A 15,812-nucleotide genomic window follows, 5' to 3' on the forward strand; every position below is an offset into this window, starting at 1 on the left:
GCCGGGTCCCGCTTCTGAAGATGGTCGGGTCACGGAGATCTCAGCCGCTGCAGCCCGGCGTGCGCTGAGAGATGAGTCCAACACCCATAGAGAATGACGGGAGAGTCCAGCGCTCCATCATTCTCTATGAGGGTTGGACTCATCTCTCAGTGTGCGCGCCGGGCTGCAGCGGCTGAGATCTCCGTGACCCGACCATCTTCAGAAGCGGGACCCGGCGCCATGAGGTGAATATAGGGGGCTCTAACGGGGGGTTGGGAGCCTGTCACCCCGGCACCGGGGGTGACAGGTTCCCTTTAAAAGCTTGCAACAGTCTATACATACTGAGCTAGACTTCTGACTGCAGCCATAGTGACCCCCCACAAGATGTGTATATAGATAGATATATCTCTCACCTAGTGACTAATGCAAGTGACCCCCTACAATACAGACACCTGAGGGCCCTGATAATAATAATTGTGCATATATCTATCTCCCAGTGTCTGCAGCCAGTTTGCCCTACACTTATAGATGGCCCCCTCTACCCCAATTATAGATGGCCCCCTCCCCTTATAGATGACCCCCTCCCCTTATAGATGACCCCCTCTACCCCATTATAGATGCCCCCTCCTCCCCCCCATTATAGATGCCCCCTCTTCTCCCCCCCATTATAGATGCCCCCTCCTCCCCCCATTATAGATGCCCCCTCTTTTCCCCCCCTTATAGATACCCCCTCCCCTTATAGATGGCCCCCTCTCCCCCCATTATAGATACCCCCTCTTCTCCCCCCCATTATAGATACCCCCTCTTCTCCCCCCCTTATAGATGCCCCCTCTTCTCCCCCCATGATAGATACCCCCTCTTCTCCCCCCCATTATAGATGCCCCCTCTTCTCCCCCCCTTATAGATTCCCCCTTACCTTATAGATGCCCCCTCTCCCCCCCCATTATAGATGCCCCCTCTCCCCCCCCATTATAGATGCCCCCTCCTCCCCCCCATTATAGATGCCCCCTCCTCCCCCCCATTATAGATGCCCCCTCCTCCCCCCCATTATAGATGCCCCCTCCTCCCCCCCCATTATAGATACCCCCTCTTCTCCCCCCCATTATAGATGCCCCCTCTTCTCCCCCCCTTATAGATTCCCCCTCACCTTATAGATGCCCCCTCTCCCCCCCCCATTATAGATGCCCCCTCTCCCCCCCCATTATAGATGCCCCCTCCTCCCCCCCATTATAGATGCCCCCTCCTCCCCCCCATTATAGATGCCCCCTCCTCCCCCCCATTATAGATGCCCCCTCTTCTCCCCCCCATTATAGATGCCCCCTCTTCTCCCCCCATTATAGATACCCCCTCTTCTCCCCCCATTATAGATACCCCCTCCTCCCCCCATTATAGATGCCCCCTCTTCTCCCCCCCATTATAGATGCCCCCTCTTCTCCCCCCCATTATAGATACCCCCTCTTCTCCCCCCCATTATAGATACCCCCTCCTCCCCCCCATTATAGATGCCCCCTCTTCTCCCCCCCATTATAGATGCCCCCTCTTCTCCCCCCCATTATAGATACCCCCTCTCCCCCCCCCCATTATAGATGCCCCCTCCTCCCCCCCATTATAGATGCCCCCTCCTCCCCCCCATTATAGATGCCCCCTCTTCTCCCCCCCATTATAGATGCCCCCTCTTCTCCCCCCCATTATAGATACCCCCTCTCCCCCCCCCCATTATAGATACCCCCTCTCCCCCCCATTATAGATGCCCCCTCCTCCCCCCCATTATAGATGCCCCCTCCTCCCCCCCATTATAGATGCCCCCTCCTCCCCCCATTATAGATGCCCCCTCCTCCCCCCATTATAGATGCCCCCTCTTCTCCCCCCCATTATAGATACCCCCTCTTCTCCCCCCCATTATAGATACCCCCTCTTCTCCCCCCCATTATAGATACCCCCTCTTCTCCCCCCCATTATAGATGCCCCCTCTTCTCCCCCCCATTATAGATACCCCCTCTTCTCCCCCCCATTATAGATACCCCCTCTTCTCCCCCCCATTATAGATGCCCCCTCTTCTCCCCCCATTATAGATACCCCCTCTTCTCCCCGCCATTATAGATGCCCCCTCTTCTCCCCCCCTTATAGATACCCCCTCACCTTATAGATGCCCCCTCTCCCCCCCCCCCATTATAGATGCCCCCTCTCCCCCCCCCCCCCCATTATAGATGGCCCCCTCTCCCCCCCTTGAAGATGGCCCCTCTTCTCCCCCCATTATAGATGCCCCCCCTTCTCTTCCCCCCATTATAGATGCCCCCCCCCCCCTTTCCTCTATGCTAAGCAGTATTTTAAAAAAACAAACACACAAACTCACCTGACAACCCGCTCCCCCGGCGATCCTCTTGTTCTTCGGACGCTGTCCCCGGCTGATGCGCGGCTGCCGGGGGTGTCCCGTCCTATTCCCCGGCAGCGCGGCGCGTCAGTGTACGCCGGGGCTGTGACTTCTGACACAGGAAGCGTCTCTGACGTGCGCTTCCTGTGCCGGAAGTCAGGGCCCCAGGCAGCTCACTGATGCGCCGCGCTGCCGGGGATAGGACGGGACACCCCCGGCAGCCGCGCATCAGCCGCGCATCTTAAAGAGACAGCGCGCCGCCGCCGGGGCCAGTCGCAAATGGCGCCCAGATTAATAAATCTGGGCGCCATTTGCAAAATATCAGTCGCATTGGCGACCATTTTGGTCGCCATCTGGAGCCCTGCCAGGTATGACGGGAATTGTAATTTTTAAAACAGCTAGAGTGTCAAGGTTAGCCATCACTGCTCTAGAGTGACAGGAGGTCTCAATCCTAGTGCAACCCCAGGGACATTTACCCCTTGAACCTTTCAATCCCAGAAATCCTGGAATATGGTCAGGACGGGTTTGGAGAAGGCTCTAACACCCAGCGCCTTAAGCTACAGAGGAGACTTCATGAATAGAGCGTCTTATTCAAGCTAGTATACCCCTTCCCAATTGGAATCAGGTTGTTTCATCATCTCAAGATCCAGAAAGGGAAAAGGACAGAACGAGAGAGGAGACAAGGGGCGCCTCATGGGGCAATAGTTTGTATCCTAGCACTCACCTGGTAGAGTTGTGCAAGGAGATCGGTACAACTCTATTGTAGGCAAACAGATGCTGACCCCGCAGGATACTCCCGGGGGACACCACACAGGCGGAAGGAGCATGTACAGATGTCAGCCACATGGGATGACAGGACCAAACCAACCCCCACAGGTACGATCAGCACTGGTGTATAGATTGGTAATATCCAAAGTGGTCCCAAAGAGAGGAGAGGCCGCCATATGGTAAGACGCAACAGTTTTATATGCAGCGCATTTCAGCCCATTACATGGCAGACAGGCCGTTATCAAGCAACTTTGGATATTACCAATCTATACACCAGCACTGATCCTACCTGTGGGGGTTGGTTTGGTCCTGTCATCCCATGTGGTTCACATCTCTACATTCAAGAGGACAGAGACATTCAGAACCTCTGAACATCTTCTGGTAAAAGAGGAGCCCGTGGAGCCTCATTGAAGAGTCTGGAAACCCAGGACTAGCCAGATATCCCTCTAGTAAGGACCCGGCCAAGGGGCGGCTACTGTAAGGAAACCACCATATTAAGTGGCCCTATAATGCTGCGGTTACACGTAATGATTATCGTGCGAATTTGCGTGATAACGTTCAAATTCGAATGATAATCGTACGTATAAACGCAGCAAACGATCAAACGACGAACAAGAAATCATTCATTTTGATCTTTCAACATGTCATCAAATCGTTGTTCGTAAAAAATTCACCGATCGTTCTGTGTAAACAGTTGTTGCGCGATAGCCCAGCCCCCCCCCCCCCCCACTCATCCGCAGCCCCATCTCCATCGCCACCCCAATCGCCATACACCCCCTTCCCCCCGCCCCCGCGAGCATATGTTACCTGCTCCGCGCAGCAGGTCTTCCGACATCCCCGGCTCCGCTCTTCAGTGCACTGATTGGCTGAAGAGGGGAGTCGGGAATTTTTCAATCAATGCAAGGCAGCACTAATTGGCTGAAGAGAAGGTGTTTGAAATTCCCGACTCTCCTCTTCAGCCAATCAGTGCACTGAAGAGCGGAGCCGGGGATGTCGGAAGACCTGCTGCGCGGAGCAGGTAACATATGCTCGTGGGCCGGCGGGGGCGATCAGAGCGGCGGCTGCGGACTGGCAATCAGAGCGGTGGCGATCAGAACGGCGGGGGTGGCGATCGAGCCGGCGCGGGGGGACCAGGCTGCATGCGGGGGGCCATGCTGCGGATGCGCGATCGCAAAATGATTTTTCCGTACGATATATTGTACAGTCTAAACGCTGATAGTTAATCGTACGATCGGGCCAATTATTGTTTCGTGTAAACGCACCATTAGTCAACGTAATGACAAGGAAAAAACCAAGGCTAGGTAACCATCCACAGACAGCTGTTTTGGGGTGTTGCCCCTCATCTTCTGGTGTCATTTATGGGAAAGCATAAAGAAGAAAAGCTTCCAAACCTACAGCATCCAGGTGGATCGCCGAGTGGATCAATAGATGCTACAATCTTTGGCTACAGCGGGGAGCAGATCTGTCAGCCGCCCCCCCCAGGTCTACATAGCAATAATGGTTTATTTTCCTAGGTCTGGTCTCAATTCTGCACTGCATGATGCCCTCCTCCCCTAGGGGGTTGTATATGCTAAATCCCCATTATTGTGCTGCTGATAGGACGTAAGGGAAGATTACATTGCACCGCTCTTTCCCCTTAGACCGCTCTTTCCCCTTAGTCCATCAGCAGCACAAGGTTCCTGCTCTTATTGTAATTTTATAATGAACTCCCTGACTGCGGGGAGTGCTCCGTCTTCTATCCTGTGGGGGAGGGGGGGAGGTGCAGCCAATGTAAATTTCATTTGAATACTTTTTGTCCTTCATGGTGACAGAGGCAAGAATACCCCATTATTGTGCTGCTGATGGACTAAGAGAAAACACATTATGAATGGAATCTTACACTGGTTTCTCAGCGGGGTCCTGGCTGGGGGGGGACTTACTGAAAAGACTCACGTAGTATGAATAAGAGTCCGCTAAGATGGAGCCAGCCGCAACAAAATGTCATAACGGAGAAAAATGTACACAAGAAGCGGTGGCACCAGCGTTAGTAATGTGCTGCATGTAGGGCAGGAGCCATGAGCTCAGGATCACCTGACCAGGGTAACCAATGGGGGTCCTTACATCATGTACAGGGAGCAGACACCATGTGATCGCATCCTGTCCCCCAGGAACTTACCAGAGATGATGAGCAGGACCTTCCTCCCGGCTCGGTCTATGATGAGCGCAGCCACCGCCGTGAATGCGACCTGCACCAGCCCCACAATAACAGAGGCCAGACTGCTGTCCTGTAACAGAGAAGGAACGTGAGGCCAGGGCCAGATCGGACACCGATGTCGCCTACACCGCAGCTCACCTGGAAATTGGCTTCTTCAAAGATCATATCGGCATAAAACATGATGGCATTAATGCCTGTGGCCTGCTGCAGCAACATGAGCAGCACGCCGATGGTGAAGGGTTTGTATATAGACGGCTCCCGAATATCTGCCAGCGTGAGGCCACCCGCCTGGGGAGACAAGAACATCAGCGCTCAGACATAGCTGGTGTCCGGACACCGCGTGCACCCTGCCCCGACAGGTCACATCCTCCTCCTCCCCCCCCCTGCCCCGACAGGTCACATCCTCCTCCTCCCCCCCCCTGCCCCGACAGGTCACATCCTCCTCCTCCCCCCCCCTGCCCCGACAGGTCACATCCTCCTCCTCCCCCCCCCTGCCCCGACAGGTCACATCCTCCTCCTCCCCCCCCCTGCCCCGACAGGTCACATCCTCCTCCTCCCCCCCCCTGCCCCGACAGGTCACATCCTCCTCCTCCCCCCCCCTGCCCCGACAGGTCACATCCTCCTCCTCCCCCCCCCTGCCCCGACAGGTCACATCCTCCTCCTCCCCCCCCCTGCCCCGACAGGTCACATCCTGCTCCTCCCCCCCCCTGCCCCGACAGGTCACATCCTCCCCCCTGCCAGGTCACATCCTCCTCCCCCCCATCCCCCCCCCCCCCTGCCCCGACAGGTCACATCCTCCCCCCTGCCAATCCTCCCCCCCCCCATATGTAGCATCCTACACAGCATATACACCCCCCCATATGTGGCATCCTACACAGCATATACACCCCCCCATATGTGGCATCCTACACAGCATATACACCCCCCCCATATGTGGCATCCTACACAGCATATACACCCCCCCCATATGTGGCATCCTACACAGCATATACACCCCCCCCATATGTGGCATCCTACACAGCATATACACCCCCCCCCATATGTGGCATCCTACACAGCATATACACCCCCCCCCCATATGTGGCATCCTACACAGCATATACACCCCCCCCCCCCATATGTGGCATCCTACACAGCATATACACCCCCCCCCATATGTGGCATCCTACACAGCATATACACCCCCCCCCATATGTGGCATCCTACACAGCATATACACCCCCCCCCCCATATGTGGCATCCTACACAGCATATACACCCCCCCCCCATATGTGGCATCCTACACAGCATATACACCCCCCCCCATATGTGGCATCCTACACAGCATATACACCCCCCCCCATATGTGGCATCCTACACAGCATATACACCCCCCCCCCCCATATGTGGCATCCTACACAGCATATACACCCCCCCCCCCATATGTGGCATCCTACACAGCATATACACCCCCCCCCCCCCATATGTGGCATCCTACACAGCATATACACCCCCCCCCCCATATGTGGCATCCTACACAGCATATACACCCCCCCCCCCCATATGTGGCATCCTACACAGCATATACACCCCCCCTATATGTGGCATCCTACACAGCATATACACCCCCCCTATATGTGGCATCCTACACAGCATATACACCCCCCCCCCCATATGTGGCATCCTACACAGCATATACACCCCCCCTATATGTGGCATCCTACACAGCATATACCCCCCCCCCCCCATATGTGGCATCCTACACAGCATATACACCCCCCCCCCATATGTGGCATCCTACACAGCATATACACCCCCCCCCCCATATGTGGCATCCTACACAGCATATACCCCCCCCCCCCCCATATGTGGCATCCTACACAGCATATACACCCCCCCCCCCCATATGTGGCATCCTACACAGCATATACACCCCCCCCCCATATGTGGCATCCTACACAGCATATACACCCCCCCGATATGTGGCATCCTACACAGCATATACAGCCCCCCCATATGTGGCATCCTACACAGCATATACACCCCCCCCATATGTGGCATCCTACACAGCATATACCCCCCCCATATGTAGCATCCTATACAGCATATAAACCCCCCTCCATATGTAGCATCCTACACAGCATATACACCCCCCCCCCCCATATGCCGCATCCTGTCCCTACATCCGCCACTTACCTGCCGCTCCCCGCTGGCTTCAATCTGCCGGTATTCCCACTCATGGTCGACGTCTGGTCCTCGCAGGAAGCGCAGAGCGGCCATGGCTTCTGCTCCCCTCTCCTGGTTGATGAGATATCGGGGGGTTTCAGGCATGAAGCACATCAACACCAGCATAAAGATGGGGGGCAGAGAGCAGCCCACCGCCAGCCAGCGCCAGCCCACCATCATCCCTACACAGGAAAAACAACCGATTCAGCTCGGCTACCACCGCACACCATTACCGGATACCACCGCACACCCCTCCCCCGCACACCATTACCGGCTACCACCGCACACCATTACCTGCTCCATAAGCTGCTACAATGCCAGTGACCACCATCAGCTGCACGCAGGAGCCCAATGTCCCCCGAACCTTCCAGTGCGAGGTCTCCGAGATATACACCTAAAGAGCAGGTCACAGACGTGAGACATGGGAGACTGCACCCGGTGTGGGGGAGGTCAGAGGAGGACCCCCATAGTGGGGACAGACAATGTACTCCCAGCCCTGTCCTGACTATGGGGGTCCTCCTCCCCCCAGGGTACTGCAGACAATGGCAGGATACTGTATGGTGGTGTGAGAGATATAGTCTGAAAAATATCTCTATGTATACTCAGGTATAGCTCGTACTGCCATATGGTATTCATTATATATATATTTGAATATTTGAATGTGTCTTTGTTCTCTTTAAGAGTTGGGGGGGGGGGGGGGTATAAGTGGTCTTGGGTGTCACATAACTTAGGAACTCATCAGCATAAGACCCTCCCGAGTAGGCAAATAGCCAATTGTGCCAGTATTAACCCATGATGTAACCACCTGTTCCTGTACGTCATAACTAGTATAAGAACTGTTGTTTGTGTAATAAAGCAGAATCCTTTTGCATTGATACCAATTGCTATTGGTGTCTGTGTGAATCTGTATGAGCGCTCATACTATTATTTGATATAATTTGGATACCGCACAAAGAGGAAGAGATCGCTATTAGTGCGATAACAGTTTTGGTGCCGTGACTCGGATGATCTAGATTTAAATGGCGTTTGTTCAACCGTACCAGAAATAAGCTTTAAGGGGGAACATTAGATGAGATCACAGCTGCAGCAAGGTAAAGTCTTATTTCTTACACTCTCCTCTTGGTTCCCGCTTAGCTTGTCCCTAAGTGTTGACCTAACGCTATTTAGGGTTCAATTGTGCTGGATCTAGATCTAATATAAGAACCCTAAGATCCCCTCTTTGTGTTGGTAGTGCTAAAAGTCTGTGTTTTGTAGAAAGAATATCCGGTACCATTCGGGTATAACGCAGTACGTGAGACGTAATACGTAATACGTAGTATTGTGTATTGTGTAAGGGCTCCCTCTAGAGGATGTTATATAGAAACTGCATAAAGAAAGTGCATAAAGAAAGTGCATATAAACAGAAAGGGAGTTAGAACTGTCTGTAACTGTGAATAAAGAACCCATAAATTAGTCAGCCCCTCTATGAGCTGAATATTGGTCAGCCAGGAGGGAGCTGGGTAGAGCTTGGTCAGCCTCACTCTCAAAGCTGAGTATTAGTCAGCCGTCAAGGAGCTGCGTGTGTGGTTAGAGTCTACTAAGTACTGGTCAGCCCGGTCTAAGCTGAGTATTAGTCAGCCGTCAAGGAGCTGCGCGTGTGGTTAGAGTCCACTAAGTACTGGTCAGCCCGGTCGAAGCTGAGTATTAGTCAGCCGTCAAGGAGCTGCGTGTGTGGTTAGAGTCTACTAAGTACTGGTCAGCCCGGTCGAAGCTGAGTATTAGTCAGCCGTCAAGGAGCTGCGTGTGTGGTTAGAGTCTACTAAGTACTGGTCAGCCCGGTCTAAGCTGAGTATTAGTCAGCCGTCAAGGAGCTGCGTGTGTGGTTAGAGTCTACTAAGTACTGGTCAGCCCGGTCGAAGCTGAGTATTAGTCAGCCGTCAAGGAGCTGCGCGTGTGGTTAGAGTCCACTAAGTACTGGTCAGCCCGGTCTAAGCTGAGTATTAGTCAGCCGTCAAGGAGCTGCGTGTGTGGTTAGAGTCTACTAAGTACTGGTCAGCCCGGTCGAAGCTGAGTATTAGTCAGCCGTCAAGGAGCTGCGTGTGTGGTTAGAGTCCACTAAGTCTTGAAAAATGGGTAATTCTAATGTTACAGGTGGTAGCGTAACAGCTGCCCAATTGATGGAGGACAGAGAAGGTAAAGATGCAGTTAAAAAGTTAAAATCATTCATGCAAGCCTTAGGGATGCCGAAAGGTGGTAGATTGAAGGAAGAATTGTGAAAAGAGGGGTTGGTTGAAGAATAATAATCGTCTAGAACAAGCAGAATTATGGTGGAAGATATCTTTAGAAGTGACTGATGGAAAGTTGAAAGAAATTGAGAAACATGGACAGTTTTTATATGAGAAGATGTCTGAAAACAAAGAGTGTGTTAGCTCTTCAGCACAGGGTGAGGCAGCCCCCACCACCGTGTGTAATGCTCTTTCAACAGGAACTCCCTCCAACGTGCAAAACATTCCAATCCAAAATACCCTCATTCCAAATGGTATACCTTCTATGGTGCATACTGCTCCACCCCCATATGGTGGGGGTTGGGAGTGTAGTTGTAGACAAAAGAATCCTGACTGGAGAGAGACTTGTTGTAAATGTACTACACCCAAAAAATGGCTAAGTCTAGCTATATCTCCTAGTACTGGCCTTTACCCTATTGTATGTGCAAATAATTCTTCCCAATTATATGTACCACCAAAACCAAGTATGCACCTATAATGACAACGGGAGGTGCCTCTGATGCACCCCTTGAATATAGTAATCCACCATCACTTCTACCCTATTCAGATAGAAGTGCACCACAGTCACAGGAAAGTGCAGCAATGGTTTTGGAAGATCGAGATTTTAGGTCCGAGGGAACATTATCTGCGCCAAACAAATCTAGATCAAATCCTTTTTGGCGCACATCCCGACAACCAAGTTATGGGATTGGCCCCCTTAGGGACCAAATGATCATCCTGCCGAGCCTGCCTATCGCCCTTGGTCCCCTGGTGAGATGCTAGCAATAATGAGCAGAATTCCTAATCCAGAGGAGTTGCCTTTTTGTAGAGAGATGGCAAAGATTAGGAAGGCTTTTTATGTAGTTGGAGGGATTTGGAGGAATTGGTGCAGTGTAAAGCTGGGGATTCGTTTTCTCAGCTCATTGCTTCTGCTGTGGGCTCTTGTGATGGGGATGATACAACTTTCCAGTCTGGAGAGCAGTATATAGTCAGACTTACTGAGTGGGGGAGGAAGAGGCTAGCAGATCAGTCAGCCACCTTGTCTGATATGCAACAAGACAAGACAGAGTGTGGAGAAGTTTTCTACTAGACTGCAGCAGAGATGGATGGATTTGGGCTTTGAAGATACCTCATTGATGCATGGTAGAATTTTGACTGCTGCTTTTGTAGAGGGTCTTAGAGAAAACATTCGTAAAGGTTTGGTATTGGCCAGACCTGAGTGGAGGTCTCTACAACCTCCTATTCTGTTGCAAGTTGCTAAAGGAGTGGAAGTAGAATTCACCAAAAGACCTAGAGCGGGTGTGGCTGCTTATCAGCTCCACCCAGAAGAGGGAAAGGGAGGAATATTTAGACGTAGGGGTAGGTGTTACAACTGTGGCAGATATGGACATTTTAGGCGTGAGTGTCATGCACCTCTCCGCCCCAGAGAGGAGGAAACAAATGGACGCTCTCAGCAAATGGAACGCCCATAGGGAGTTGCCAATCCAGAGTCAAATGCTGTGTCTCTATTATCTATACAAGCCTTTCAGACTCTATTACACTATTGAGTCTCTTGGCCATGCCTCAGCTGTCCTCACTCAAACAAGGGCAGGCAAACGTCCTGTGGCCTATTACTCTGCCAGACTTGACCCAGTAGCTAGAGGAGCTCCGTCTTGTGTCCGTGCTGTTGCAGCTGTACACCTCATGCTTGATAAAAGCTCTGACATTGTACTGAACTACCCTGTTACAGTACTTGCCCCACATGACATCATTGCCATTCTAAGTGCAGCCCAAGCACCTCTCCACTGCCCGGCACCTTAGACTTCAATGTGCACTCCTTATGCCACCATTCAAAGGTGCACAACCCTGAACCCGGCTACTCTGCTGCCTCTGGAGGGGGGAGGGAGTAGTAGTATGAGTCACCTAGCACAGTATCTTCCTGACTCAGAGGAGTCACATGACTGTCTCCAGTTAATGTCCCAAGAGACGGCAGGGTTTGATCATGTGGTAGACACCCCCCCTAGAAAACCCAGAAATGGAGCTCTTTGTGGATGGATCGCGGTATGGTGTCCAGGGAAAATTTTATACGGGGTACGCAGTTGTTACCCAACATGAACTCGTCAAGGCAGAACCCCTGCCTCCTCATAGGTCTGCACAAGAGGCCGAGCTCAAGGCTTTGGAAGAGGCCTGCAGATATGCAGAGGGAACAACTGCTAACATATTCACTGATTCCAGATATGGGTTTGGGATTGCCCATGATTATGGTCCCATCTGGAAGGCTAGAGACTTTCTCACAGCAAATGGCAAGCCAATTAAAAATAGCAAGGGTGTAAAGGCCCTAATGGATGCTTTGCTGTTGCCAAAGAAGGTGGCCATTGTTAAGGTCAAAGGCCACTCTTCAGACAAAACCCCTGAAGCTCGAGGGAACCATCGGGCTGATCAGGCAGCTAAAGCTGCTGCACAAAATCCCAGACATGACCCTGCAGGGATTGCAGCCGTACAACAAGACATTTCTCTGCCAGTTGATTTTGAAATGCTTAAAACATTGCAATCTCAAGCCAGTAAGGAAGAAAAGTCTGGGTGGGAAGAGAAAGGAGCTAAGATGAACCCTGGGGGAGCATGGGAAATAAAAGGGAAATTGTGTTTACCCTGTGCCCTCTTTCCTGCCGCAGCTCAGGCCGCCCATGGTAACACCCACTTGTCAAAGACTGCAATGTCTGATCTGGTGAATAAATATTGGTATGCCCCAGGATTTAGTGTTGCAGCAGCCAAGTTTACCCAAGCTTGTATGATTTGTGCCCATCACAATGTGGGAAAGACTGTAAAAACACCTTTGAGACACACCCCCAGGCCCAATATCCCCTTCCAAAGACAAATCGACTTCATCCAACTACCCAAAGTCGGGACCCTTGAATATGTACTAGTGTGTGTAGACCTATTCTGGGGATGGCCAGAGGCATATCCAGTGGCTAAAGCCACTGCGAAATCTGTTGCCAAGAAACTGATTAACGAGATAATTTGTCGTTATGGGGTCCCAGAGACAATTGAAAGTGACCGTGGTACACATTTCACAGGGGAGGTCATGAAGGAAATCATGGGGGCCCTGGGCGTTGAGCAAGCCTTCCATACAGCCTACCAGCCACAAAGTAGCGGTAGAGTAGAAAGACTGAATGGAACTATCAAATCTAAGCTGCAGAAAGCTATGGCTGAGGTGAAAAAGCCATGGACAGAGTGCCTACCCCTAGCACTCTCCTCCATTCGGTATACCCCTAACCGAAGGACAGGCCTCAGCCCTTATGAAATTCTTTTTGGAAATGCCCCTAGGCTAGGGCTTTATTTTCCACAACAACTCCAGATGCAGCATAGTAACCTTACTGACTATGTTATCAGTCTCACAAACCGATTGTCTAACATATGTTCCCAAGTGTTTGCTTCCCTTCCAGATCCAGACAGCATAGAGGCGACCCACTCTCTACAGCCAGGAGATTGGGTAGTGGTGAAAAAGCACGTCCTAAAAACTCTAGAACCACGGTTTGAAGGTCCACACCAAGCTCTGCTGACCACCGCCACAGCTGTCAAATTGGAAGGAAAACCCAATTGGATCCACGAATCCCATTGCAAGAAAGTGCATGAACCGTCACCCGAATGATCTTCAGGGGCGTAACTGTCCTGCATGTGTTGATATGTTTTGTGTATTTTATAAAAGGAGAACCTCAGACTGATAAAATCCCTACTTTTGTGTTCCACCAAGACGAAACAAAAACTGCTAGGTTTGACTTTTGTAGTGTAGTTGACTGTGGGCCAAAGGACAAAATAAATAAGGACACATGGCTCTGGTCGGACAAGTATATATGTGTGTGACAGAACCAAACTCTATGGCATGTGGAAAGTGGGGATTGGTGGGATGGAACACTAGTCCAAATAGTTGGGGATATACTCCGACGGGAGCCACCTCGAGAGTTAAAGGGGAAAACCTATTGCAGAGTATGACACTCATAAAGGCATTCCCATCTGATAACTGCAGGTATGATAGATGTAACCCTCTGCTCCTATCCATTAGAAATCCCACTCAAGAAGATTCAGGGACTTATGTCCTAGGAGCAGTGGTAGAGGGCAAAGATCCCATAGGTCAGTTCAAGATAATGGTAATGGGAAAGGATACACAGGCAAATCCTACCCCTCTGCCAATATTTGGTGTTAAATACTTGGGCAATCTTAAATACGAAGATAAGTTAGCCATCGAGACTGGGTTCTCCGATACCAACTTATGGGTAGAATGGGTACGTTATACAGCCCTTTCTCAGGATAAATCTGACTGTATTGCCTGGGCTGCAGCTCGTCCCCATTTAGGAACTGTACCTTTTCCATTAGATGATATCACTGATCCTTAAGATGTACTCTGAAACTGTTCCTATTAATGAGATGGCCCCACGTTGTAAAACCCTAGCATTATTATATCCTGCAGTAAAGGAGGAAGATCATATGGGCTTTGGTGTAGTTCCGTACCCTGGGAACTATACTTGTTTTGAACGCAATAGTGTAGGACTACCCCTTGGTGCTTTCCCCCCAGGGTACTGTTCACACATTGTACAACTCACTGACCCAAGCAATAGTAGTGACGATTATCTAGATAGATGGTTTATTAATCAAATAAAAGAGCATGCAGATATCTGGTGGATGTGCGGAGACCTGAAACTCCGACCCAGGATGCAGACAGAATGGGTAGGCCAGTGGGCCTTAAGATACTTATGCCTTTCCAGATATTTTCCCACCTAAATGGAATGAGGTCAATCACAAACGTAGTAAGAGATCACTCCCAACATCCTTTGACCCACATGTCTATATTGATGCAATAGGAGTTCCTAGAGGAGTCCTAGATAAGGTTAAAGCCAGAAACCAGATAGCAGCAGGTTTTGAATCTCTCATTCCTATGATTGCCATTAATAAAAATGTAGATTGGATTAACTATCTCTATTATAATCAACAGAGATTCGTCAATTACACCCGTGATGCTGTCAAGGGAATTGCAGAACAACTAGGCTCCACCCCAATAATGGCCTGGCAAACCAGACTGGCCCTCGACATGATTTTAGCTGAAAAAGGAGGGGTCTGTAAGATGTTCGGAGCTTCGTGCTGCAAGATGTTCGGAGCTTCGTGCTGCAAGATGTTCGGAGCTTCGTGCTGCAAGATGTTCGGAGCTTCGTGCTGCAAGATGTTCGGAGCTTCGTGCTGCAAGATGTTCGGAGCTTCGTGCTGCAAGATGTTCGGAGCTTCGTGCTGCACGATGTTCGGAGCTTCGTGCTGCACGATGTTCGGAGCTTCGTGCTGCACATTCATTCCCAACAACGCTGCCCGATGGAAGCATCACAAAGGCATTACAAGGACTCACAGCTTTATCAGAGGAACTGGCTCAGAACTCTGGAATTGATAATGCTTTTACCTCAGGGCTTGAGAAATGGTTTGGAAGCTGGTCCAATGTAGTAGCCAACCTAGTTCTCACACTTGTTGTTGTTTTTGTAATATTAACCCTTATATGTTGTTGTGTCGTTCCTTGTCTCAGGAAACTTGTCTTACACACATTCAACACATCAGTGACCTCAAACACCATGTATATGAATAGTAACCCTATCAAAGACAAAGACTATTATGATCATTTCAAGAGCGCAACTCCGCCCTTAAACAAACTATTAATCTTTGATAATTGCGGGGCTGTTAGGACAATGGGAAGGCGATACCCAAGAGGATTGTGGGGGGACCTGGTGAAGAAATAGGAAAGTCCAGCTCTGCGTCATTTAGGGCGAGGGTATGCACCTCACTTCGCCTTCTCTCATTGATCCTACAGTCCACAAAAAGGAGGGAATTGTGAGAGATATAGTCTGAAAAATATCTATATATCTATATGTATACTCAGGTATAGCTCGTACTGCCATATGGTAATCATTATATATATACTAGAATGTGTCTTTGTTCTCTTAAAGGGAACCTGTCACCCCCCGTGCCGGGGTGACAGGCTCCCGACCCCCCGTTAGAGCCCCCTATACTCACCTAATCCCACCGGGTCCTGCTTCTGGAG

General features: G+C 50.8%; 1 protein-coding gene across 2 annotated transcripts in view; it reads right to left on the minus strand.

Annotated features, from left to right (window-relative positions):
- The window catches only part of SLC2A8 (solute carrier family 2 member 8), a 30,603-nt gene that overhangs the window by 5,387 nt on the left and 9,404 nt on the right, over window positions 1–15,812 (minus strand). For both annotated transcript variants that reach the window (XM_069942737.1, XM_069942736.1), the window contains exons 5-8: window positions 7,812–7,911; window positions 7,488–7,699; window positions 5,451–5,600; window positions 5,274–5,382 (exon numbers count right to left, since the gene is read on the minus strand). In XM_069942737.1, the coding sequence (XP_069798838.1) occupies window positions 5,274–5,382; window positions 5,451–5,600; window positions 7,488–7,699; window positions 7,812–7,911 (571 nt within the window). The remainder of the gene's footprint in view (window positions 1–5,273; window positions 5,383–5,450; window positions 5,601–7,487; window positions 7,700–7,811; window positions 7,912–15,812) is intronic.

Source organism: Dendropsophus ebraccatus, chromosome 10 (genome assembly GCF_027789765.1).
Source record: "Dendropsophus ebraccatus isolate aDenEbr1 chromosome 10, aDenEbr1.pat, whole genome shotgun sequence".
Lineage (NCBI taxonomy): Eukaryota > Metazoa > Chordata > Amphibia > Anura > Hylidae > Dendropsophus > Dendropsophus ebraccatus.